At 29.0% G+C, this 24,400-nt stretch overlaps 3 protein-coding genes and 1 non-coding gene across 5 annotated transcripts; 1 reads left to right on the top strand and 3 right to left on the bottom strand.

Annotated features, from left to right (window-relative positions):
* Nucleotides 1-231: 231 nt before the first annotated feature.
* Trnal-uaa lies at nt 232-315 on the bottom strand. The gene has a single exon. It is a non-coding gene; the product is annotated as a tRNA-Leu (tRNA).
* Nucleotides 316-1,823: 1,508 nt separating this feature from the next.
* Nucleotides 1,824-3,044, bottom strand: LOC113549101. Its single transcript, XM_026950265.1, has 2 exons — nt 2,223-3,044; nt 1,824-2,159 (listed from the first exon to the last, which is right to left on the bottom strand). Exons 1-2 carry the CDS (start codon nt 3,042-3,044, stop codon nt 1,824-1,826), a joined length of 1,158 nt encoding a protein of 385 aa, XP_026806066.1.
* Nucleotides 3,045-3,453: 409 nt separating this feature from the next.
* Nucleotides 3,454-6,914, top strand: LOC113549093. The gene is made up of 3 exons (XM_026950253.1): nt 3,454-4,172; nt 4,247-4,816; nt 5,395-6,914. The coding sequence occupies exons 1-3, from the start codon at nt 3,944-3,946 to the stop codon at nt 6,912-6,914; spliced, it is 2,319 nt and encodes a 772-aa protein (XP_026806054.1). The 5' UTR covers nt 3,454-3,943.
* Nucleotides 6,915-9,496: 2,582 nt separating this feature from the next.
* LOC113548697 (paxillin) lies at nt 9,497-23,974 on the bottom strand. 2 transcript variants are annotated; one of them, XM_026949713.1, is made up of 4 exons: nt 14,658-14,912; nt 13,750-14,088; nt 12,849-13,079; nt 9,497-10,146 (listed from the first exon to the last, which is right to left on the bottom strand). In XM_026949713.1, exons 2-4 carry the CDS (start codon nt 14,017-14,019, stop codon nt 9,880-9,882), a joined length of 768 nt encoding a protein of 255 aa, XP_026805514.1. In that variant the 5' UTR covers nt 14,020-14,088; nt 14,658-14,912; the 3' UTR covers nt 9,497-9,879. The 2 variants fall into 2 exon arrangements, with proteins under 2 accessions (XP_026805514.1, XP_026805513.1); XM_026949712.1 differs by lacking the exons at nt 9,497-10,146; nt 14,658-14,912 and adding exons at nt 11,328-11,639; nt 23,866-23,974.
* Between the last annotated feature and the right edge of the window lie 426 nt (nt 23,975-24,400).

Raw genomic sequence — 24,400 nt, 5'->3', positions numbered from 1 at the left:
GAATGCTTCGTTTTCCCCTCCACGATAAGTACTATTGTTTAGTGCTATTTGTCCGTGTCGATGTATAATGTGTGGACTGTGGTGGCATTCGTTACTGCATAATATATCATAGTACGTTTACTGAATTGATTTCTTCCTAATTTTTTTTTAAAAGGGGGGGATATATTCAATACATTTTTTATCTTATAAAAATAAGTTTGATAAAAAAAAAAAACACAAAAAAGATGGTTTTGTCAGGTGTGGGGTTCGAACCCACGCTCCCGTTTGGGAACCAGAGCTTAAATCTGGCGCCTTAGACCGCTCGGCCAACCTGACTGTGCCTTTGACGTCGTAAATTATTAATATTCAACCTTTAATACTCTTTTTTTATATTGTTATTTATTTTGAGGTAAAAATAAATAATATACGTTGTATTATGATGCACAGTAAAGATTGGCGGGCGGCCCATACTATCGGATAAAAAATGTATTTTTGATGGTAAAAATGAGGTTTTCATTAATATAGTTTTCATCTTATTTTTTAATTTCGCCTTTGCTCTATTCGGATAGGTCATCATAAATCATAATGTACATTGTAAATTGTTATGGTTCCATGACTCCTAAATAATGTTTAGTTCTAAAAAAAATAATTTGAACGATTTTGGGATTTAGACGTATTTCGTTAAAATTCAAACTTTAAACGTTTATGAAAAAACATTGTGACAGTAAACTATCAATGTTTTTTTAATTAGTATCTAAATGAACATCTCCCCCGTTCAACACAGCACGCATAATCTACGTTTGAAATAAGGATAACGTTGGTGTAAGTAATATTCGTACCAATATTATACGTCAATAATACGTGTACTATTGGGGTAGGTAGTAGTTGGTCGAACTTAAATCGATTTACGTGTAAGAATACCTACACGAATGTATTAGGTTTAAAATACGTTGATGCATATTCGTATTTTTGGCACCTCTCTGGATCCATATAAATGTCCAGATTCATTTTGAATTTGAATCCATATAAGTTGTAATATCAAAAACTCACATAATATAATGGTTCTACCGACCTGTATTAAATATAAACATGATTTTTACATATCAATACACGAAGTTTATACTAAAGTACACGTATACGAATATATGATAGTACGATACACGTACCATGTCCCCAATTCATACTACTGATGTATACGTATTTTAAACGTAATTTATACATTGCTAACTACACCAAATATACTCGTATATATACAAAATATATTCGTATGTTATACGTAGCTTTGGTTATTCGTATCCGTATATTATACGTTTAATATATGTATATTTGTTTACTTAAAAGCTTTTGAGGAACTTTGTACAAAACTTTTAAGCATAGGTACTCACTTAATTTTTTCATCGGCTTGTAACGCTTGTATAGAAAAAAAAAACTAGAAAATATCTATAAATATCTCGAAAGTAGTCAAACCGCTTTGAAACCTATACTGATACTATAAGGAGTAGGCAACAATAATATAACCATTTGATAACAATTTCCACTTTTCCTAGGAGCGTCTAAACACAGGAATGCACCTTATGCACTCTGCGCATGCGCGTAATTTATTCACCACTATCATTGTTAAGCTGTTATCAATACATACCACATATTATATTTGAAAAGTTAATTATTTTGAATTTGTTTCCGTTTACTACATGTTGTATAAATAATATAATAATAACAATTTAAGTGTTAAAATAATTTACAGTTTGTCATTTCATTTTAGTTGTTAAAAAACATGTCAAATGTATAAAGTATAATAATAATATTTAAAGTGCTAAAAAAAAATCAAAAAACATCTATTAATTTTACTTCTTAAAATAAGAATGTTCAGTTTCGTCACAACTTAAAATATATTTTTTTTTTTTTAGTAGTATAGTATTGAGCTGTTCAGTTTCAACTCTCGTTGGTTTTATTAATTCGTTAGGTTTTTCCTGTTTTTTTTTTTTTGTAGAGAAGAATGTGTCTTGAGTTTTAAGTTTTTTATTTGGTGGTTCATTTACTATCTTACTAAAATCTTCATGTGTCTCGTCATTATTTGATGTTGCATCAATGAATGCTTCTAAAGAGTTTAATTGTTTTAATGCTTGTTTAAGATGTTCACTGTTTTTTATATTGTTTATTTTATTGGCTAGACTAATGGCCTTTTCTTTAAATTGTTCTTGCATATTTTCTGTTTTTTTTTTTTCAAGTGTCTTAATATGAACTTGTATTTCATCATCTTTGTTTGAAGTTGCATCAAAATTTATATTTTCTGTATCTGCTGCTGACAAAATAGCAATATCTTCAGAATTTTCTGTTGACATTGTCTTCAGAGCAACATAATGTATGTGCTTACATATCATAGACTTGATTTGGTAATCAGGACAAGAACATTGAAATGTGTGAACACACAACTTACAAATAGAACATATCATTGGACAACATACATCATCATTATTTTTTTTTATTTTATAAAACTGACTTGGTGTAAATTCACTTTCAACACTCCAGTTATTCTCACTATCCAGATTGATTGTAAGTTCAAGTAATGTACTTTTATTGTGTCTTTTTTTTATTTCCTGAATCCTTGTACTTGTTTTTCCCTTAGTTAATTTTATAATTCTTTCAACTTTTTTATCACGGGTATATCTTCTAATAGTTGTTATACTTTTATCTAACCGCCCAACTTTGCAACCATTTAAATAATGATATTTTATTGTTTTGTGCATAGATTCTAGATGCATATTACAATTTATACCTAGACCTTTTCGATGGCAATATGCCCACAAACCAACTCTATTGCCATACATGCGATCAAAATATATGCCAAAGTCTCTAGTGTCTGGATCATTCATTAGCTCAAGGTTAAATTCTTTTAAAGCATTATTAAATTCATTTTCATCACACATTGATTGAAGAACTTTTAGAGTTTTATATATAATTCCTTGTTTTTCTTTGCGTGTAGGTCCAGTTATCTTGCAAATGTTTTGTCTCCAAGCTCTATCTACATGCCATGAACATAATAAACGGTGAGGTACTGAGCCCATTGTATTTTGGTTACTTTATGTCGATTGTAGTTAAGTATTTACTATTAAGATAATGTAATTTATATAGATATTAGATAATATTGAATTTTTAAAATTGTAATATCAGTCTTGTAAAGTATTTGAATACACATATTTAAATACTATTTAGGAGGTATTTATACTTGAAAAATCAAATACTTTTATACAAATACTTTTGATAAACGAATTATTCGTCAGTTGTCACATATTTTTTATTTTGAAAATTATTATACTATTTGTCTATTTTATTTATATTTTCCATTTATAAATATTGAAAACTCTTGTCTCCTATTGCTGGTTTATTGTTTATTTGTGAATGTGATTATTATAAAATATAAATATACTTACATACAACAAAATTTTTTGGGAATGATATTTTTTTATCCTCTTATTTATATTTCATTAACAACCTACTACCTAATATTAAAATGAATGTAACATGACAATTTTAAATTAGTTATTACAACATTAATTTGGAAAGCTAACTAGTAGAAAAGTAAAAAATAAAGTATTTATATTTGTTCTTAAATATATTTTTTTTAAGTATTTGATATGTATTTTAAATGCTTTCTGAATGGATGTACTTGTATCTCGGTATCTATAATTAAATACAATTTTAAAAGTATCTATTACAAGACTGTGTATTGTTAATACTCAATAAAACATTTAGTAAATAGCCTTTTGGTAATAAATTTTGATAAAGTCTAGTTTATGACATGTTCAAATAGGTAATTGGGTAAAATGTAGATATAAATAAACATTATTAAAAGCCATCTCAGCATATTAGATAGTTATTGCTGTCAATGACAGATATAAAGTGTAATGATTTTTTGTTTTAACATAAAATTTGCATTTAATTATTTTAAATACAATAAAGAATAATGGAATTTAATTGTGATACTTGCAAAAGTCAATTTTCTACTAAGTTTACACTTACAAGGCATTTGAAAAATAAACATAATATAATAAATGAAGTAAAACAAAAATCATCTAAATGTATTACTTGTTCTAATTTAACATTTTCTAAAAAAGTATTATTAATTAATCATTTAAATGATCATCATGGAACATGTATTGAAAAAGAAATTATTAACTTTTCAAATGTCTCTGGTATGTATAATGGTTTAGTTAATAAAAATATGCTTTTAATCATTTTTAATAATATATAATTCATTAAAATCTAGAATTTAACAACTGGTTAAAAGAGTATGAATCAAAAAATAAATGTGAATATGTCCTTCAGACGGGGAAAAAAAAGTCAAAAGATGGCCATAGAAGTTACTATGAGTGTGGTCGAACAGGTGTTCATAAAGAAATTGATAGTATTAAAAGATCAATAAAATCACAAGGTAGTAAAAAAATTAATACCAACTGTACAAGTCACATAATATTATTTGAGCATTTAAATAAAAGTAGTTGTGATGTAATATTCTATAAATATCACTATGGCCACCAAGAAAGTGAACTTCAACATATTAGTTTACCAATTACTAAAAAGCATGAAATAGCAACTAAATTATCGCAAGGCGTGACGATGGAAAGAATATTGGATGATTTCAGAGACAATATAGGGAGTAACTTAAAAAGAGAAGATCTTATTACACGAGCCGATTTGCACAATGTCAAACAAAAGTACAATATCACCATACAGGATGGTCAATTACACAAAAATGATGCTACAAGTGTTGATATTTGGGTAGAACAGATGAAACAAGAAGGAGAAAATAATCCAGTTATATATTACAAAAAACAAGGTTAATAATATAACAATAATTTATTTTAATATTTTAATAGGTATATAACATATATAATTTATATATTTTTAATTATAATAAAATATAAAGGTGATTTAATTATACAAAAATGATATGTATTAACCCCACATAAGAACAAAGTTGGGCAAGTTAGTCATTTTTTTTAACTAGTTGATGTTAAGTTACTTTAGTAAAAAAACTAACTTAGAACATAAGTTAGTTTCTGAAACTGTCCAAATTTTTAACTTAGTTAGAAGTTAGTTTGGCAAAAACAGTAACTTAAGTTAGATTTTTTTTAGATTAAAAAACTTTTGTGTTCAAATGTATTATTTTTCATTTAATCGTTCGCGAGTAATAGCTTTTCAAAGTTGGGCGGTTTTGATAAACATATGTTCAAGAAATTCAGAACAAATTCTCCATTAACCCCAGACCTAAAACAATAGTAACATTTAAAAGTGGCACTAATAATATATCAACTTAGATATGTATCTAACTTAACTTTAACTTTCTAACTAGTTAGTGCCCAGCTTTGCATAAGAAAACAATATTAAAGTAGTTTTTTTAACTTTTTATAATAGGTGAAGTAGATGGAAACAACATATTGGACATAAAAGACTTTTGCATTATATTAATGGACCTAAGCCAAATGCATATGTTAAAACAATTTGGAAATGGAAAAATAGTTTGTATTGATGGGACACATGGCCTTAATGCTTATGATTTTGAGTTAGTTACATTATTAGTAGTTGATGATTTTGGTTCTGGATTTCCATGTTGTTATATGTTCACAAATTTAAAGGACACAACAATTTACACAGTTATGTTTTCAACTATAAAAAGTAAAGTAGGTATAATAAGTCCAATTACTTTTATGACAGATATAGTTGAGACGTTTTATTCGGCTTGGGAAAATACAATGGGCTCAGTACCTCACCGTTTATTATGTTCATGGCATGTAGATAGAGCTTGGAGACAAAACATTTGCAAGATAACTGGACCTACACGCAAAGAAAAACAAGGAATTATATATAAAACTCTAAAAGTTCTTCAATCAATGTGTGATGAAAATGAATTTAATAATGCTTTAAAAGAATTTAACCTTGAGCTAATGAATGATCCAGACACTAGAGACTTTGGCATATATTTTGATCGCATGTATGGCAATAGAGTTGGTTTGTGGGCATATTGCCATCGAAAAGGTCTAGGTATAAATTGTAATATGCATCTAGAATCTATGCACAAAACAATAAAATATCATTATTTAAATGGTTGCAAAGTTGGGCGGTTAGATAAAAGTATAACAACTATTAGAAGATATACCCGTGATAAAAAAGTTGAAAGAATTATAAAATTAACTAAGGGAAAAACAAGTACAAGGATTCAGGAAATAAAAAAAAGACACAATAAAAGTACATTACTTGAACTTACAATCAATCTGGATAGTGAGAATAACTGGAGTGTTGAAAGTGAATTTACACCAAGTCAGTTTTATAAAATAAAAAAAAATAATGATGATGTATGTTGTCCAATGATATGTTCTATTTGTAAGTTGTGTGTTCACACATTTCAATGTTCTTGTCCTGATTACCAAATCAAGTCTATGATATGTAAGCACATACATTATGTTGCTCTGAAGACAATGTCAACAGAAAATTCTGAAGATATTGCTATTTTGTCAGCAGCAGATACAGAAAATATAAATTTTGATGCAACTTCAAACAAAGATGATGAAATACAAGTTCATATTAAGACACTTGAAAAAAAAAAAACAGAAAATATGCAAGAACAATTTAAAGAAAAGGCCATTAGTCTAGCCAATAAAATAAACAATATAAAAAACAGTGAACATCTTAAACAAGCATTAAAACAATTAAACTCTTTAGAAGCATTCATTGATGCAACATCAAATAATGACGAGACACATGAAGATTTTAGTAAGATAGTAAATGAACCACCAAATAAAAAACTTAAAACTCAAGACACATTCTTCTCTACAAAAAAAAAAAAACAGGAAAAACCTAACGAATTAATAAAACCAACGAGAGTTGAAACTGAACAGCTCAATACTATACTACTAAAAAAAAAAAATATATTTTAAGTTGTGACGAAACTGAACATTCTTATTTTAAGAAGTAAAATTAATAGATGTTTTTTGATTTTTTTTTAGCACTTTAAATATTATTATTATACTTTATACATTTGACATGTTTTTTAACAACTAAAATGAAATGACAAACTGTAAATTATTTTAACACTTAAATTGTTATTATTATATTATTTATACAACATGTAGTAAACGGAAACAAATTCAAAATAATTAACTTTTCAAATATAATATGTGGTATGTATTGATAACAGCTTAACAATGATAGTGGTGAATAAATTACGCGCATGCGCAGAGTGCATAAGGTGCATTCCTGTGTTTAGACGCTCCACTTTTCCTTAAGTTTTTGTTTGTTTTTCTCGATTGATTTTTAAAATATTTCCTATCAGAAACCATCTTTAAAGTTGATAATCGAAGTATTTTGACGACCACTTAACACAGGCACAAAAAACACATCATCGCAAAATCCATAACTACACCGATTGCTCGTCCACTCAGAATCTAAAATGTTTTTACCTCGAACATGCTATAGAAACACTAACTTCAATATACGTTGACAAACACGAAACATTGTGATTTGTGACACTATGCAAGCACGAGATTTTTACACTTATTACACTATTATACATATTATTGTGTATTGACATAATGATAGAAGTACAGTATTTTATTAAATCAATAAAAATCACTAATACTGGTGACCGGTCACCATAGCTTTTAAGCCATATACATTTTATTGAAATAAATTAGAAAACTATATATGCGAAAATCGGAGGGCTCGAGGGGACTAAGCCCACCCTAAAGTTTAAAATACAGTTATTAGCATTATATAGGTGTAATGAGCGTATATAACTCAATCCCTCAGTAATTTCACCAAATTTCCGCTTATGAAACTATCGCATTATAATTATACCGATATACTTATTACTTAAATTAGACAAAGAAAATGTGTAGATATATGATCGTTGTTAGCTTGTAATTCATATAGCTTGAGATACGTATAACATCCGGTATAAAATCGTTTTAAATAACGTTCTTACTTCTTAGTGTTATTAAATTCATTGTCGGTCGTTTCACGCATGACAAAAATTGCCATACATGACACGCATTTCGGGTACTGACGTTTAGGGATGACGATAAGTTTATGTAAAAAATGATTTTGAAATAAAAAGTGTGTTTTAATAAAACAATCACTCAGTATACACATTATGTCATTAAATTCTTCTGTTGTTAATTTTTTTCTGTAAACAAAACATTCAGTCAATAACTAGAGACATAATTGTCATTACAGAATATAATATATACTTATTTTCTTCAGATTAAATCGACGACGCCGCGAGAATGCTTTCGCAGTACGTCTGTACTCTATTTGAGTATAATAGCATACAAATTACAAATAATATAAAATTAATGAAATGATAGAGATTTAACATGAAGAAAATAGTCCATAATAGTTTAATTCTATAAACAATACCTTGAATACCTACAGTAGCACTACAATAAGTACAGTTACTAACAAAAATAAAATAAAATATTTTATCAATAATCAAACCATTTGTATTCTATTGATTTATTTGTTTTTAGTTTCGATTCGATATTAAGAATAATTTTATAATAATCGGAGATCTATAAAATATAGTATTCTGTTATAATTTTAATATCTATAGTCCATAGTAATGATGATTTTATTTGGTATTGAGACTTGAGAGTACCTTTGTCCCTTATGATTAATTTTTTTTAATAAGTCAACAAAAAACAAAAAATAACATATGAAATAATGTAAAGTCTAAATTAATTTTACAATGACTTTTTAATATGTACTAGGTAGGTAAAATAAACATTTTTTTTTTGTTTGTTAACAGTGTTTAAATTAATAATTTGAGTTCGTACATTATTCACAGTCCATTTAAGCAAAGTATTAATTGGTGTTCGCTTACAATTATAATTTTTTAATTCTTAATCATTAAAATGACACGTTTGAGTAAGATACAATTACATACATATTAATGATAAACCAAAACATAATATTATGAATAAATATTTTTCGCTACCTGCTATCAATTAATCGTTAATGTTGTTAAACAGAGGCGAAATTATGTAAAAAGAAAAAACACAAATTCAAATTCTAGTACAGAAAGTTTTTATAAACAGTTTATATAATTATATACATTTCTTTTTCTATGAATGCAATAATGGTGAAAATACGTTTCTAGAAAATATATAATATCGTATTACATTTTTAAATCGTTATTGTACAATTTACAAAATATCAATAATTACCAATACAATCTTAAGACATTCATATCCAAGTGTGGAATGCCACTTGGTCATGATACTGAAATGGTGTTGGAGCGTATTTCTATATCTACGTCTATATACGTATATGTAGGGGTTGTGACTTTAAAAATTGGAATGGGGTAAAATAAAATGCCAATAGCACGTAGGCGGATTAATTGCAAAAAAAAGAACATATAACAATATAGGCTATTCATAACAGTAAAATACTAATATGGAAAATAATAATTTTTTTACAGGATTAAAAATTATTTAAATAAAATAATAATAATAATAATAATAATCATAATAATCATAATAATAATAATAATAATAATAATACAAGTATATAAATCGTGTTAGTAAAGAAAAACAAATATGTTATAAGGCATAGGTAATGGCTATTTCATGAGAGATGACGGAGTTCAAAACATATGATAAATTACAAGGAGGTGGTTATGTCATGATAGTAAACGAAAATTTTAACGAGGTTGGGTAAATTTGTAGGTCGTACAAAATACACATGTTATTTATTGCTCTATAAAACCGACGGCGGCGTGATCGTATCGTATTACGCATGATCATATTACAATATTATCATTACGATACAATAATTATATCGATCCGTCGTCGTCAATCATCATCATATTAAAATGAGACGGTGTCATGCATCGCCTGCGCCGGTCTATCCGAACAGCTTCTCGAAACACGAATGACAGTACGGTTTCTCGTTTTGTTCTTTGAACGTTCCTTTATTGAGCTGTTTCAGGCAAAAGGCGCACACGAAATGCTCCGGATGGAACTTCTTGAACATGGCCGTTATGCAACGGCCGGCAATCGGCTTGTGACATCCGGCGCACAGCGACCCACGCTTGGCATGGTAGTGCGTCTCGCAGTAGGGCTGGCTCTCGTGGTCGAAGAACTGACCACTGACGAACGGCATACGGCAGTCCTGAAAACACACAAGGACGTAGCAGCGGTCAGAAATCAGTTTGATATAATATTAAGGGTAAATGGGCGGGTGGATTGATAGGCAGATCGTAAATCATCGCGATAGCGCAACGATTTGTTGGAAATATTCAATTGTGCTCCGCTGCACCACGACGAGAATAATGTCAGTCGTCGTCGTCGATTCCGTTTCGGTTATTTAAACAGTCAGTATATAAGATGGATATAGGTAGCCAGATAACGAGGTAAATAATAACAATAATGAGTTTAGACAGCGGCGTAGGCACGTAGCCAGGATAAGGAGTTGCTGCATCCAGGGTCCAATATGAGATTTCATGAAAATTTTAAAATTCTATCAGTGTTTTGTAAACGTGTAACATACAAGGCATATTATATGTATTACAATTATAACTTGTATAAAGATTTTGATGCAAAGCTCAAGTATGTCATATATCCTGCAGCATTAATTTTTGAGGGATTTTTATGCCTCTTTATTAGCCCTCTCCCCCAAGCATAATCTTTGTTATACAACTAAATATATACATAGGTGTTTATGTGCGACCACGGTTGATATGATATATATTTTTTAATCAATTCAGCTGTGAGAAATTTGAGTCGAAAGGAATCGAGTAGCTTCGACTTATATTGCGATGAAAGCACACCAATGTACAATTTTAAGGTATTTTTCAATCCTTATATTTTAATAATCAAGTTTTGGTTTACAAAAACCATATATCCATTGCTGTCTGTCAACTCCGTAAAGCTATCTAACTTCAGATACATGATTAAGTTTTAAGTACAAGAACATAGATATAACACATAAACGAGAGCCACCCGCAATGTGTGTGGTACTATATTTTTGACCGACCGAGGGATGATCTTCTGAGAACAGATTGAATGTTTTATTAAAAAAAACGAAAGTTTTTTTCGGCCTTGACATTGAATATTATTTTTATAAATCTCGATTTGCGTTCACGCGTATCTATTACGATAAATCTACGTAAATTTGGCAGCGATAAAATTCTTTTTTTTACGAGTGCTGGTGTGGGTGGTGGTAGGAAGAAATAATATAGTGTTGTAGTTTTAGTATTGTGTTCGAGGACACCGTCGATGACATCACATTATTCTGATCGTGTGGCAAGCTAAAATATTTTACCACAACAAATGAACATTTTCCATGATATTAATAATTTATTATAATAATATATATGTTTTGTTTATTTCGACAAGCAACAAAGTAAATTATTAATTGTATATATATATATATTTTATATATTTTTTGATTTTACAATAGTATATAAATGTGACTTATTATTATATTAAGCTGACGTATCGCGACGAAATGCTCTACGTTGATATATTATAATAATATTATATATGTATGTATAAAGTGTGTATGGGTATTCAATCCTCCTCATCGACACCGACGCATTTCGCACACGCTGGTTTTCCCTCGATGGCGTAAAAAGATTTGCCGGTGACTGGCTGTTTGCAATCCTATAATGCATAAAATGTGGCGGCCGATTGTGAGACGGCTGCGTTTACAACTTAGCCATCGCCGCCGCAGCACGCGATGTGCTGTGAAGACTTGGGTGTTAGAATAAAACGACAGACGTATTGTTATGAGCGAAATCCAAATCGTTACATTAAAATATAATATACGACAAAAATATATTTTCATATATTGTGTTGTTACTTATTATTATTTTTTTTTTTTTTTTTGAAAGCGAGTTAATATTGGCAACACATATTAAACGAAATACTATATATAATTTTATATAAGGACAACATTCGATATAATTTCGTATACTCTACAACTTATCAAATATATTATACATTATTATATAATATTTGTGTTAGGTTTTTGCAAGCGTGGACTGTTATATCCGCACAATAAACGGGGATATACGCTGCTCTCGTATATTCGATTTCATTAAAACGAGGTATAATACCCTTCCCTCAATCCCTCCCATAGATGTCCGGTGTACTTGAGACAATTTCTTCTATTGGAACTTCCGAATTTTTATGCTAATTCCGGTTGACCAAAGTAGGTATACGTATGGCAGCAGCAACTTTATGATATTCGCCAACCACTCAAAGTCCTTTTAAAAAACGTGGTTCGCCCTTTTTCATTGATAGAACATAATACTATGTTATATGCCGTCATTCGTTATATTGTATTCTTGCAGGTAATTTAACGGTTAATGAAATGAAGAAAATCACGAAAACGAGGGGAGGTGTTGGCTGAATGATTGTGATGCATCGGCCACATAGCTGTTGATATAATGATATAAATATTTATTTTATCGTAGTTACTATGGATTACGACAATGACGATTGATACGTTGAACGATATAGTTTTTTAATTCGACCGTCATCGTACGTAAATCGCGTATAAGATATATTATAATAATAGCCGCGATGAATTTTGGAGCTCACACTGGTCTAATGCCAGGCGCGACTGTATAGTATACACATATAGAGTGAAAATAATACACGCGTGTCCGTATATTATAGAGCGTAGAATTGTGCAGCGACCTACAAAAATAAAAAAAAATACCATCGACTAAAAATACACACGCCCGCACATCCGCAAAACGTATTATACAATAGCTACCGATACGTTCAGAAAAAGCAAAACGTCAAGTATTATTTTATTAATTTCATCGCCATATTATTATCATTAAGATCGCAGCTGATGCTTACCCGGCAGACGAAACAGCTGGAATGCCATTGGGTGGACAGGGCAGACACGTAGTTCTCCATTATGGGCTTGGTGCACCCTCCGCACTTGGGCGCGAACATGTCGAAGTAATCGTCTCGACAGTAAGGGCGGCCTTCGCGCTCGTGGAATCCTTCCTCGCCGAACTGTTTGCCGCACTGGGCACAGAAAAAGTGTTCGGTGTGCCAGGTCTTCTCCAGGGCCGTCACGCATTTCTGAAAACAAGCAGGAAAAAAATCCAAATAAAAATCCGCAGTCGGCTAATCATCTCTGATGACGGTTTTCGATGACAAGCGACATAATATTTGGGATCCCCTACATCTTAAATGCGTTTGTATTTTCCCTAAAAAATCTTTTAAATTGTATTTTCAAAAAGTATAATATAGACCAGCCGCTTGAATAAACGCTGCGGCAAAACGGTGAACATCTTCGATTACGCAGCGAAAATTTTTTTTTATATATATAGTGCGAAAGAAAAATTTGGTTTCATTTAAAATGTGCTAATCTAACTAAAACGTTTTTAAAAATAACCTGAATCGATTTTGAAAGCGCATACGACGAAGCGTATGATTACGTACGTGCATGGGTGGGTCGTGGGTACAGTACATTATAATAATAATATAATATAATAATATATCCTACGCGCATTATCCGCCAATAACCTGATCGGGCGTGGTTATAAACATTGAAACGTTTTCACTGTCAAAAGGTCTTCGAACTACTTTCTCGGAGCGAACTTTCTACAGCGCCCACAACTTTCAAGGCCGTTACTATCCGTTACTACCTAACCCATGTACGAAAGCCGATAGCGATATCCTGCAAATTTAAAGTGGCGACAATGCGGGATGGTACCGCGAAAACCGTTTTCAAAGCCACCGTTCTTACGTCGAGTATGGGTCCGTTGCAGTAAGCGCATCTGGGCGAGAACAGGTTGTGATAATCCGGTTCGCAGTACGGCCGTCCCTCGCGCTCGAAAAAATTGCGCGTGCCCAGCTCCTGGGAACAGTGGTTGCACGTGAAGTGTTCCGGGTGCCAAGTCTTGCCCAGCGCCGTGATCACCTGCCCGACGATAGCCTTGTCGCACGCCGTGCAGCATCCCTTCTGAGTAGTGTTCACACCTTGTCTGTTCATCTCGGCTGTGAGGCTGCCGAGCATGCAGTCCAAACGCGGTGCTGCCGAGTCTGCTGATTCTGTAGCGTAGCTAGCCCGCACCGGGCTGGACACCTGTTGAAAGCAGAACTATTAGTATAGGTTGTAGTACATAATTATAAATTTATAACAATATGATCATGTCCGCAGCTGCGGTTTAAAACAATAAAAACCCTTAAACGATGGCGGCAAATACATTGTATAATGCGTACAGTTCAAAAATACCCCTTAGTATAATATGATTTATCTGTTGCATGGAACTTGGCCTCCTATAGGTCACCTCATTTAATTTCACGTTACTATACTTTGTTTGCGGATATGATAAAGATACTGTGTAGTGTGTACGCAACCATTTTACCATTTATCGTCACGGATGAGCTAAAATATCGATGGAGTCAATTACAACGAATATGACTGGAACAAGTATATTTATATGTGATGAATTTGAACATAGATTTTAAACGTCGTTCGTGTCACCAAGAGAGAAGTTAAAAAGAACATGCAATTATAAGTGCAATAAATTAAATTTTACACTTATTAGATATATCAATAATAACAGCAGTAAACTAAAAAAATTAAAATACATTTGAAATCAGATGGATCAATCCAAAATAACCCTGTGGTTTAAGTCCTGTAATATGTACCTGTTATGCGATGTAACGACACTAAGACGGAGTTGTATGTTAAGATATCGCGTTGGATCGTATTTTTCTTCGAGATTATAATCAAAGTTATTATAATACAATGCGTTTAGAAACCGAAATACAATTGTCGAAGTTGCTGCTGTGGCTGATGTTGTTGTTGTTGTTGTTGTTACTATTATTACTATTAATACTATTTTACAAACGATAAAGTCACTGACAGAATTGTTTGGATTTGTGAAGCGTCGGCGGTCCGTGGCTTCGGTATATAAAACGTGAGTTGTTTTGCCCACGGCTGCCAAACCCCGCCCGCGGGTACACCACGCAAGAAGGGGCGAAAATTTCCCGTCTCGTTAAAAAGTTATTTCTGGAAACTGCCAATAATGGGTAAAACAACAGCAAAAAGTTGGTCTGCACAAGGCACTAAAGTTCCCTTTCTACCGGTGCGGCAGTGAAAATAAAATCGTTCGGAGGACCGAGCGCGACAGTGACCAACCACCGACGATCATACGTGTTGGCGACCGTCCCGCTGTGACGGTGATGATCTGTATTATAATCTATGCCGGCGCGGAGTTAGATCGTTCGTACACTCGTACGCACCTGCGTCCAGGGCGAATGTATAAGTCCCTACACGAGACATATATAGCAGATAAAAATCACGCGTACGTAAGTTCTTACACGGAAAAATAACTTATATTGTGTATTTGTGTCGTTTCTCGGGTCCAAATTACATACACGGATATAAATAATAAAATGTCGATATTAGAACAAATTAAAAATCAAAACTGGCAAATTAAATATGTTATTTTTTTCTTGTATAAAAAACCTCTTAAATTTAATTTTTAACAAAAATCTGTAACGAGTACTATATTCATTAAAAATTGATTGTCTACTGACCATAGTAATCCATATCATAATACTATATCGTGTTTCGTATCATATTATAATGATTAGTCTAGACAGGATTATGTTATGCATTTAATTTTTATTTCCGTGAAAGAACATACCTATTACCTAACACAGATTTTTTTCGTGTAGAAACTTAACTAAAAATATATTATGTAACCGTTTACTTTACCCGTTATATTTCGTGTGGGAACTTATCCAATCGCTCCAATCACAAGCAGCAATACCTTCCACGTTATTACCCACGCAAATCGTAACATCGGCACTGCGGTGCACATCATTTCGAATTTCGACGGACGACGAAAAGAGATTGGATTGATTATATTTTTCTTTTCTTTTGTGTGCCGCAGTCGAACGATTTTATTACAAAAATGCTTACCACACGGATAAAGCTATCACGCCTCGTAAAATAGTAAGGTTTCAATGTTTTATCTTTTATATTTGAAAGACGATAATTTTATGCAGATCGATCGCGTTTGACATCGATTTTAAAAACTCAATTTTCATAAATTGAAAACGTCTACAAATCCCAAATGTTTATTTATATTTTGAAATATATTTTTTTTTTTGTGCTATGTAAAGTTAACTAAAAAATCGAAGACTAGTTAAATAGTATTTAATCATAACAAAAAAAATACCCCGAGCCGGTCTAAATTTGGCTATTCTGTTAGATGTAATCGTTTTTCTTCGACAATGATTTTTGACTGCTGAATGGATTGATTTTTCCATACGGCCGCCACGGTACATATCCAGAAACTGTCTATATTTTTACCTCTTAATAAATAGATAACTGTTATAGCTACTCACGCGGTACTCTTAACGCGAATTATTTAAGTTATTGGAACCAGTGAGTGGCTAGAACGCTTATAACATTTAACAGTATATAGTAATACTACTATTGCATATATAACGATGATAACGGTTATTTGTTTTTCCGTTAAGAATTGTCTTATGCAGACGAGGAATTTAATACATCGAGCGAGTTCAATAATTTATAATGATATATTTCATATTATGCAAAGTAGTTAACTATGTGTTAGCCAGACATTCGATAATGCAAAAAAAAAAATACGATGGCTCTAACCGTGTATGTCGTATGTCAGATATTAAGTAGATAGGTACTATTATATTATGATTTTAAATATTTAATCTGCATCCATAGTACACTGTCTTAGTCTTCAAAAGTCTAAATACACGATATTGTTGTGTGTGATGAACACAAACTAAAAACATTTGATATTTCTTTAGATCATGAAACCATATACAATAAAATTGAGCTTTAATCATTAAAAATATTTAAGTAAAATTGTAATCCATAAACAATGCTCATTTTTTGGCACAATTATTAACACCATTTATAAAAAGAATAAATTCACAGTATATTTTTAAATTTATTAAATCCTAACAATTTTCATTATTTTTTATGACTATGTTTTTGATTTATTTATTTGAATTTGTGAAAATAATTATTATAATATATACATACACGATAATTAAAATTTAAAAAACGGGAATTCATTTCAATTTTTTAAGTATATAACAAAATACTATTGATCATTAAATAGGTATAATTACTTAAAACAAATTTGATAAATTTAGGCAGAGTTTCTACATTTTACTGCGTCGTTTCAGGGACTATTTATCATTGTTTGTTAGTTTAAACTCACAACACAAATGTAACATAATGTATTACTGTAGTAGACGTCTATCTAATGTTTATCATAAATGACATAAATATATACAAAGTTTAAATCACGAAAAACAATAAATCACTTAAACCATTACATTTTGGCATTGTGTGATTTATTTTTGAGTTTAGTTAGTCTGATCGTTACTATCTATATAAATATTATATTACCTTCATCAATAACAGTCTTTGCGTGACCTTAGCTACACCTTTATATGGAATTGTATTTTTTTTTGCGCTTAAAACTATTATTTAAAGTTTCATCATTAAAATGAAACTATATATCTACTTAAGTATATTTGAACTAAAATAAGATTAATATTTATGAATGTTTTTACTTATATCACCTTGTGAGAGGAAAAAAACGATTTATAATACATATTATTAATTAGTAGGATGGTTTTTTAAGTTTTAACAAAATAAATAATAATATATAAATAATTATAAAACAAAAATGAAATAATAATTTAATTTAATTTTAAAGACCACGTACCTACTTGTGAATATAATAATATATATATTTTATTTTAACAAAGTATAAACACTACTATGATTTATGAAAGTTATAAACATTCTTAGTAAAAATAAATATTTAAAATTAATTTTTATCCATTATTATATTTGTTAACTAAGAAAGTTAAATTATACGTTTTTCATATTTAGTCAATCAACAAGTATATATTTTACTGGTATCATAATTTATTTTACAATAAGGTTTTATCCATACACCATAGTATAGGTACTCAAAACAAACTTTATTTGATTAAAATATAAAATATGATTAATATGATTGATTTGAATATTATAGTAATTGCCTTAGTAAAAAATGAAAAATAATTTGAGCCACGTTTTCATTGAAAATAGTCTTTTTAAATTATGATAAATTAATACAAGATTTTAGAATCTAATTATTTTATACTTCGACAATGAACAATAAAAATAAATTAATTTAGATTTATAATAGAATATATTTTATCAAATTGTTAATAAAAAATTAGATTAATAAATAAATGCTAACGGATAAACTATAGATGCATTAATAGATAATACACGGTATATATTAATGTCCTTTATTTTTTTATAATATTTATATTTTATTATACCGACAATATATCTTATAAATTTAACAATATAGGTAATAATAGAAAACAATTATATATATACATATATATACGAAATGTAACTGAAATTTTTTTTCTGTCTTAAGTAATGCACTTTTAATATATTTTATTTTATTTCCAAAACAATAATGCCTTAACATAAATCCAAGCTGAAAAGTTGTAAGTTAATAGTATTGGTTTTAATTGATTTTACAACAATATAGTTAACTCGTGAAAATGATATATATTATTTCAACAAGTAGGGGTTGTTGTTTATTGTATTTATTCTATTCATAAAATGTTGGTTATAATTTATAGTATAAATAATTAATAATTCATTAGGGTAAATATAAAATATGGGGGAAGTAGGTAACTGCACTGTCTGCACTTCTATACGACTTTTGAAAATTTGAATTCAATAATAAATCACTGCATATTAAAATCGATTCTAAGCGAAGACTGTCTATCATTATACATTACTAAGTATATTTTATGATATAATTATATAATAGTAATTTATTTTACTATTAAATGATAAGGTAAGTTGAATTAAATTTTACCGAAAAAATATCATTAATTTTATTATATTATTAACTTTTAGGTTAACATCTACGTACATTAGAAAGGTGTAACATTGTGAAATATATAAAATATAATAATGTATGTAAAAATTTCAAATCCTTAAAATAATATTTTTGAATTACAATAAATTAACTCAACTTTTTATTTCGTCCTAATTTGATAAACAGAATAAATACTAGAATTATTTTACTTATAACCCCTTAAAATACCAATTTGATCCAATATTTCACCGTTTATACCTGAAACCACCCTCAAAATTGAAATCGAAAATATTTACTGCATCAAAAGTAAGTTTTTAATTGATTTTCGAGCTTGTAATGGAAGACAGAAAAAATATACATCATTGTAAAATCAATACAATCTACACTGTATTCAAAATCTAAAAACATGTACACTCTTGTCCTATAAACATAATCTAAATATGGTTTTAACTGATTAGATATGTAAGGTCAGTTAAAACATGATATCTGAAGCGACCTAAGCTGTTGCCTTAAGCAACCATGTCATATTTTGGTAATAAGTATTATCACGGTTTTGGAAATAGGTAAACCAGAAACAGAAATTATCATTTTATAAAAATCATCGAAATCGGTTGGCTGTTTTTCTATATCAAGGACAAACTACCGTATACAGTGGCGTATACAAGGGGGGAGGGTTACGTGGGGGTTATATCTTCCCCCTCGGCTTTTTATTATTTTTTTGTTTTTGCTTACATTATGCAGTATGCACTATAATGTTTTATTTTGTGATATTATTATCTATCGAGCTATTAAATGTTGACAATTTTGTCAAGACTAAATACCATTATAATTTTATTTTATTTTTAGTAAAGTAATGTTTATTTAGTCGAAATGGTCAATGGTCATCGAAATGACGACTATGCTTATACTTTATTATAGCTTATCTTATATTCTTATTATTTATAGAGACAATACTTTATATATAGTAATATGTACATATGTAGGCTCGACTAAAAGGGCTATGCTTCCACTGTGAGCCTGTGTTTAAAATTTTATCAGATATTATCGTTGTTATTAAATTATGAGAAATGACCAATGAGATTATTATCGCTAGTCGCTACGGATTTAGTTCACCGCGTATACATAGTACACTAGTACATAGTACGTACCTACCATTTATTTATCTGAAATCTAAAAAAAGACACTCACGGGATTGTTGAAAATGAGTGAAAATGTATTTGTTACAGGAACGGCTAAATAGCCGAAGTTAGGCCGCCAAACACTTATGCCAGTTGAATGTTTATAGAAATATTTAGTTAATTCAAATTATATTCATTGTTCCTCGATCATTTGTTCCTATATTTTACTATCAAGTAAAAAGTTTTGAGAGGGTGGGGGATTTTTCAAATTTTTCCTCCCATTTAGCTTCTTTTTTTTTTGATCTCTTTTAGAAATCATGTCTACGCCACTGACCATGTATATACAAATTCAGGTAAACCTATACTACATAACTGAGTGCTTAGAACAATTTAAATTAGCTATTGCTCATACGTATGCTATATGAAAAGTAATTATAAATATAACTAAAATAAACATTCACCGTGTAGAAGTTTAACTTAAAATACGTGAATTAGGGTATGTCCATTATATATTTTTTTTGTTTAGCTAAACTGCGCAAATCTGATTTTAAGTCTGTAATAGTTTACAAGAATATATGACCTAATTTTACAGATTTAAATTTTATAAATAGATACGTATTTTTTTAATTTCATTTAAGTTTAAATATAAAAAAATATTCAAGGTTAAGTAATTACGCTTACAAGGACTTTGGCAAGGGACCTATACGGAAAATTATACCAGATAATTTTGATCATTCAGTCATTTTATTAACTCATAGATGCCAAATAATAAAATTTAACATTAAATTTAATGTATATTACTTCAGTTACAAAACATTTCATTAGATTACGTGACATTTATTACTAAATGAACAAAAAGCATTTTCGGTGGAAAATGTAGTCTAAACTTTTAAAGAGTAACATCACTGCTATAATAAGTATCCAATCAAACCAATATTACTAAAATATCTCTAAGCAAAAATGTAAAATAAATACTTAAGTTCATACTGTTCACAGTATACACAGCATTTTTAGAAAAGCTTGTTTAATGAACTAGATTATGTACCTTTAAATTATAAACTGATTGTATGAAATTATTTGAGTATTTTAAATGCTCTAAAATATTTAATAATATTTAAAAAGTATACAATGTACATTGGGAACTAAATTTACATAATCTCATCCTAGTAAACTACCACCTTTATAAATTATGATTTATGGATCACAACGAATTTCAATATTATTTTAAAAATCGAAATGTCTCAAGGTTAAGAAAAAGTTATTTGTTATGGAGACAATATTATAAAGTTAGAGAATGAAAGTGATTATGAATTATCTAAAAACAGGAAAATTGTTATGCCATACAATAAGGTGATGAGTGTAGTGTGTACCTTGTCATTGAATAGTCACTGTAATAGCTGTTGAATTTGAACTCAATAATAATAAAAAAATGATTCTGAGAAGAGACATACTGTCTATATTATACATTTATTTTTCTATTATAGCAATATGGTAGGTTAAATTAATTTTTGCCAAAAATACAACATTATTATAATATATTTTATTATATATTAAATATTTTTATCAATATATTATATTCTAATTAACTTTAAAATACAAAGGTAAGCAGGTATAAATAGTTTAAAATATGTCTAAATATTTTGAATATTTTATTGAATTTAAGAAATGATAATTTAATTAATAGTGGGTTAACTTTTTTTGAAAAACACCAAAATATAAGTTTAAAAAAAACTATGTATTTCAATATATTTTAATTGCTGTAAAAAACAACTTATTAGGAACTTTGAACCACTTTTTCAAGCTCTTTACTCAGAAAAAAAATGTCATTAACTATAATGCATAAATGAGAAAATTCTTTAAACAAGTAATATAGTTCAAATATCAAAAAGTAGTATAAAAAAAACCCAAAATATTTTAAACTTTATATCTTTTCTACAAAATTCTATTAAACATTTTTGGAGAAAAAATTCAGACTCTACAGTAATGACTAATAAATTTTAACTTACAAAAATATTGTTTAAAAACAAACAGTTTTCATACAAATTCTTAATATAACTATATAATTCATAAACCAATACATTCATTGCTCTGCTCAGAATCTAAAATACAGTATGGCTGATAAGCTTGCTTAGTAAATCATTCTGCGTAGATTTTAGTGTCTTTTGGATTATTTTGAAACATTCTGAAAATTTTATTTTGTTTTGACTCCCCCACAAAGTGCCAACTAAACCTAATTATCAAACCACCCTCAAAGTTACAATTGATATATATATATATATAAACGTATTGGTGATCTAAAAAGTAATGATGAATATGAAAATATACACATATATGTCGTATCCCCCATGACTTTTTTTTTTAAATACGGGTCAACTACATTTATTTACTGATTCAACAATAAATTTTGTAGATATTTGTTTTTATGCCATATACCTACATACATTTGTTGTGCTGAAAGGAGATGCTTATGATAAATACAATTTTTTTGGAGAAGGGGAAGGTACAATGTAAAAACACTAAAAAAATTTCATCCCTCCCTAAAAATATGACTAAATTACACCACTAGTCACATCATTGTAAAACCAATTAATTTAATTCTCAACCAAAAATCTAAAATAGTTTGTTTTACTAAAAATAGTAAAATTCTAAATGAAATGTTAATGAGAAACAAATTAATTTTAACAAGGCTAAAGGAAATATCACAAATAATATTTTGATATCTAAGTCGACATCCACTTACTATAAAAAACATTTTGAAGATAATTTCAAAATACCAACAATGACATAATTGGCTTAAAATGTAATAAATAATAATTAAAATTGTACAATAATCCAAAAAATCCTATATTTATTGTTTTGTTTACTCCAAACTCTGAACCTTAACCTTTTCTTATCACACAGAAGTTATGTTATGAGCAATATCTAATGAGTCAATAGCATTACTATTCAAAATCCAAACACTAATTTTATTACTTATTATTCATTTTATTCAAACTTTTAAGTTATTATTCCATTTTATTAACTTGACCAGTTATTGACAAATTGTATGAAGTATATAAAACAATTCTAAAGTAACTTTTTAGAAACCACACTTCTAGTGGTACTATATAAATTACATTTTAAAATTGATTTTAATCATTAAATATATAATCCAATGATACTTAATAAAAGTATTATATCAAAGAAACTTTTTTTTTTACATTAATACAATGACTGCCATGCAACCGTCAGTATCCGCACAGCATTAGGATAGAGCAGTATTTTGCGGATGCATTACATTATTAGTTATATGCCACATGACTGTCGGCAACCATAAATGAATATGGCTTTAAATTATCAAAGTTTTCTATGCTACAATAATATACCTAAAAAAGTGAAGTGGTGTAACAGAAATAAGGAATAGTTATAATTTTTTTGATGTAATCAACATTTATATATATTTACAAGTTTTTTCAAATAGAATAGTGCATAAAAATTAGGAATGACATGGAAAAATATGTTACCCATGTTGATACATATAGTGTGATCACTGGCGATTACATGGCAGTCAATGTGTAAATAATTTAATTTATTTCATCATATATTTTGAATACCAAATTATACAATTCATTACCAACATTTGAAAGTTTTAATTTTTTTAAATACTTTAATATGTTTACAATACAGTTTTATAGCCAAAAATCACACAAATGTAAAAATAATATTAAGCCAATAATAAATGTTATGAGCAGTTGAACTAAGCATTTAATATAAACAACACTTTTTGTGCATTATTTTACGCACAAAGTTTAAACCATAAAAATATAAAATAAACTTAGTTTTAACACAAATTCTTACCTTAAAATCAGATAGCGAAGCCATTAAATCATCTAGTTCTCGAGTAGCCGAAGAAGCAGTTGGACATACAGTACGAGTAGTTGTGGTAGTGGTTTCTTCCATCATCATTTTTGAATCAATTGTCCGTTGTTACTAAAGAAATAATATTTATCAACCAGAATATTTAACATAAAGTATACTAAATAATATTTGTAATGAACAAACTTAATAATTAAGGAATATTATGAATACATGATACACATTGATATAAAATTAAAGTAACTAGATATTGTTGTAATTATTGTGGTTATTTTTTTTTATGTATCAAATCATTATATTTAAAATATTAAACAAATGTTTTAAAATTGTAATGCATACAATTAAAATTAAACTTTAATTTTAAAATAAAACAGTGTTCTTTATGTTTAAGAGGACATCTCACACCCGCATGTGTTGTCTCCGTCTTACACACGTACGACATAGTAAATTTTCGTTCACCAGTTTCAATAGTGTGCTATTAGTTTTAATATTAAAGTGAATTGACCTATTATCAAAC

This window comes from Rhopalosiphum maidis, chromosome 1, assembly GCF_003676215.2.
Source record: "Rhopalosiphum maidis isolate BTI-1 chromosome 1, ASM367621v3, whole genome shotgun sequence".
NCBI classification, from domain to species: Eukaryota; Metazoa; Arthropoda; class Insecta; order Hemiptera; family Aphididae; genus Rhopalosiphum; species Rhopalosiphum maidis.
This window is presented reverse-complemented; position numbering and strand designations above follow the sequence as displayed.